Source organism: Panthera tigris, chromosome B2, assembly GCF_018350195.1.
Source record: "Panthera tigris isolate Pti1 chromosome B2, P.tigris_Pti1_mat1.1, whole genome shotgun sequence".
In the NCBI taxonomy this organism is placed as follows: Eukaryota; Metazoa; Chordata; class Mammalia; order Carnivora; family Felidae; genus Panthera; species Panthera tigris.
In genome coordinates this window covers 47,215,577-47,219,375 of record NC_056664.1, presented here as the reverse complement: position 1 = coordinate 47,219,375, position 3,799 = coordinate 47,215,577, and the positions used below count along the sequence as shown (strand labels likewise).

Below are 3,799 nucleotides of genomic sequence, written 5' to 3'. Positions count from 1 at the left end.
GCCATTGTAAGAGTATAATTTTATCATTGTAGTATATACCTAGGAGTGTAATTGCTGGGTTTTATGGTAACTCCATGTTTAATATTTTGAGGAAGTGTCAAACCTTTTTCCTAAAGTGGCTGCAGCATTTTGTATTCTTACCAGCAATATGTGAGGATTCCAATATCTCCACATCCCTGTCAACATTTGTTATTGTCTGCCTTGTTTTAAATTATAGCCATCCTACTGGATTATGCCTCAAACATATTTTTGTCAATAATATATGCTACGTTCAACTTATGGAAACTGCCATATCAACTAATTACAAAGCCAGTTTTTATTATTAAGCCAATCAGCCATATATTCTTTCCCCCAAAATTAAATCTCTTACTCATTTTCAATTCATATAGACATTTTCATCCTCATGAAAATCATTCCTCTTTTCAGCTCAATTTCTGATTCATACAGGTAATGAATCAAAAAGCCCCCCCCCCCAAAAAAAGAGGGCTTATCATAACTTTGTCATCTGAAAGAAAAGTCACTATCACCTGCAGTGTTTAACTGTTACCCTCTTGGTCTCATGGGATTATCCTAAAGAAGCCACCAAGCATTCTCTCACAGTTGTTTGAGAACAGAATAAGCAAGGTAATAAAAACAAATCATTCCCGCTTACCCTAGAATATACCTAAAGCCAATGGCTAACAACAAGCTAGACTGTTAATGGAAATATGTATCAAGGAAAAACAGAAGCATAATATGTTGCCTTGAATAAATAAGGATTTATAGACCCATCATTTCAACCCATCTCTTTATTTGGTACTGCAGTTTTTATATCTCAATATAATTAAGATTTGACATGGTCGAGGGTTTTTTCGTTGTTGTTTTGTTTTGTTTTTAAAAGAGCAAGAGTCAAAAGAGATGTGGAAAAAGAACGTGCAAGAGCCTTAGCAGAACTATTCTTATTCCAAGGTTTCTTCACTGCCCCAGCTCTCACTGCAAGCCAGCTACCAGTCACTACTCGGGGTTCGTGTTCAGCACCGGCAGTTTGACACTTTACTGCAACACATTCCAAATCAAGATTGACAGCACCGTTAACCAATTGCAGAGCCAAGTTTCCCTCTCCCTAGTTCAATCACGCCTGCCCTGTGGGGGACTTAGTGATGAAAAGGAAGGGGCGGGCCAAGAGGAAAGCCGTTGGAAAGCATCACCCATCCAGCCTCCCGAGAGCAGTAAAGTGGTTCTTCAGCACTGGGATCCAGGTGTCCGCTTCTGTCTTTGTATTATCAAGATGTCTCTTTCTAAGAAGTTAACTTTGGACAAACTGGATGTTAAAGGGAAGAGAGTCATCATGAGAGTAGACTTCAATGTTCCCATGAAGAAGAACCGGATTACAAACAACCAGAGAATCAAAGCTTCCATCCCAAGCATCAAGTACTGCCTAGATAATGGAGCCAGGTCAGTAGTTCTTATGAGTCATTTAGGTCGACCTGATGGTGTTCCCATGCCTGATAAATACTCTTTAGAGCCAGTTGCTGCTGAGCTCAAATCCTTGCTGGGCAAGGATGTTCTGTTTCTAAAGGACTGTGTGGGCCCAGAAGTGGAGAAAGCCTGTGCCAACCCGGCTGCTGGTTCAGTCATCCTACTGGAGAACCTGCGCTTTCATGTGGAGGAAGAAGGAAAAGGCCAAGATTCTTCTGGAAATAAGCTTATAGCTGAACCAGGTAGAATAGAAGCCTTTCGAGCATCACTCTCCAAACTAGGGGATGTATATGTCAATGATGCTTTTGGCACTGCTCACCGGGCCCACAGTTCGATGGTGGGAGTGAATCTTCCCCAGAAGGCATCTGGATTCCTGATGAAAAAGGAGCTAGAGTACTTTGCCAGAGCCTTAGAAAACCCAGAGAGACCCTTTCTGGCTATACTTGGTGGAGCCAAAGTGGCAGACAAAATCCAACTGATCAAAAATATGCTGGATAAGGTCAATGAGATGATAATTGGTGGTGGAATGGCTTATACCTTCCTTAAGGTACTCAACAACATGGAGATTGGTGCGTCCCTCTTTGATGAAGAGGGGGCCAAGATTGTCAAAGATATCATGGCTAAAGCTAGTAAGAATGGTGTGAACATTACCTTTCCTACTGACTTTGTCACTGCTGACAAGTTTGAGGAGAATGCTAAGGTTGGCCAAGCCACTGTAAAATCAGGCATACCTGCTGGCTGGATGGGTTTGGACTGTGGTCCTGAGACCAACAAGAAGTATGCTCAAGTTGTGGCTCATGCTAAGGTAATTGTGTGGAATGGACCTGTAGGGGTATTTGAATGGGACGCCTTTGCTAATGGAACAAAAGCCCTCATGGATGAAATTGTGAAGGCCACTTCCAGGGGCTGTATCACCATTATAGGAGGTGGAGACACTGCTACTTGCTGTGCCAAATGGAACACTGAAGATAAAATGAGCCACGTGAGCACTGGAGGAGGTGCTAGTCTGGAACTTCTGGAAGGTAAAGTCCTTCCTGGCGTGGAAGCTCTCAGCAATCTATAGTTGACAATATTCCTGTCTACTATTTCCTGTCCATAGGCTTTAATTCAATTTAGTGCTTTACATTTCAACTTGACTTTTGTTAGTTAGCCCCAGATCAAGACCTATGCAATGACTAAGAGATTGGCTATCAGGAACTCTTAACATTAGTACAGCAATGCAACCCAGTTTGGCCATGCATTTGCCTACTCTCTTCAAGATCTCATTTGAACTTTACCATTGTGATACACAGGAAGGACATAATCTTGCATTGCATATTAAAGTGAGTTGAATAAACTTAATCTCTCTCTCTCTCTTTTTTAATTTTACTACAGCTTTGTTACTGTTTCACTACTTGAAACATGGAAAACAAGAGAAAACCCAAACTGTTGAAGGTTGGGGTAGAAGCTAACAAACTTTTAAACAATAAAATAAATCAAGAAAAATAATTGTGTTTAAGAATTCATGGGTAACAAAGCTCAGCTAAAAGGAAATTTCTTACTAAATAAGAAAGAAGAGAAATAAAAGATATTTATTGAATTCAAGAAGTTAAAAAAGGGAAAGAAATGAAACCCAAGAAAGGAATTATGTCTGTATGTGTGGATGCACTATACTACATATATATGTCTGTGTACTATCATATGGGATCTACAAATTCAATCCACATTTTAAATAATTGCTTAATATGTAAAGCAGAATTGTTTTAATAAATACGTAATATATGTAATTGCTAAATCTTAAAACTAGATTTTTGAGATAAATATATTTATAGTCATGAGAAAAATAAGGATATAAAAAGTCTTCCCTGTTAGAAAATAGAATAAGAAAATACTCAGAAATGTAGAATAAATTAAAATACTTATTGGAAAATATTTTGCCTAACTCTATATACAAAGAGCTGTCACAAGGCAATACTGTTAAGTTTAGAGTAAAAATGCAGAGTAACTTATCCCAGTTGTAATAGCCTACGGCCCATAGCACCAGGTCAATTCTATAAATTAACTTAATTAAAATAAACTAAAATTAATTAAATAATTAAACTTTTAATGTTAATATGCCCAAAACTTCAGCATATTCCTGAGGACGATATTCATAATGCCATGATAATCCCAGAGAAAATATAGGAGTTAAGATATAGATTTAAAAACAAGTAAAACAAAAACCCAAAATTATAGCAGTTGAAATAAGGTTATACCATATTATTTTCTTTCATAAAAGTCCATGGCAAAAAGGTGGACTCTTCTCCATGAGGTCATCTAGGGAACCAACCTCGTGAAACAAATCTCTTACTCTCAATAAGTG

General features: G+C 38.2%; 1 protein-coding gene across 1 annotated transcript; it reads left to right on the top strand.

Annotated features, from left to right (window-relative positions):
• The first annotated feature begins 1,149 nt into the window (after positions 1-1,149).
• On the top strand, positions 1,150-2,799 carry PGK2 (phosphoglycerate kinase 2). Its single transcript, XM_007095507.3, has one exon. It carries the CDS (start codon positions 1,268-1,270, stop codon positions 2,519-2,521), a length of 1,254 nt encoding a protein of 417 aa, XP_007095569.1. The 5' UTR covers positions 1,150-1,267; the 3' UTR covers positions 2,522-2,799.
• Positions 2,800-3,799: the final 1,000 nt, after the last annotated feature.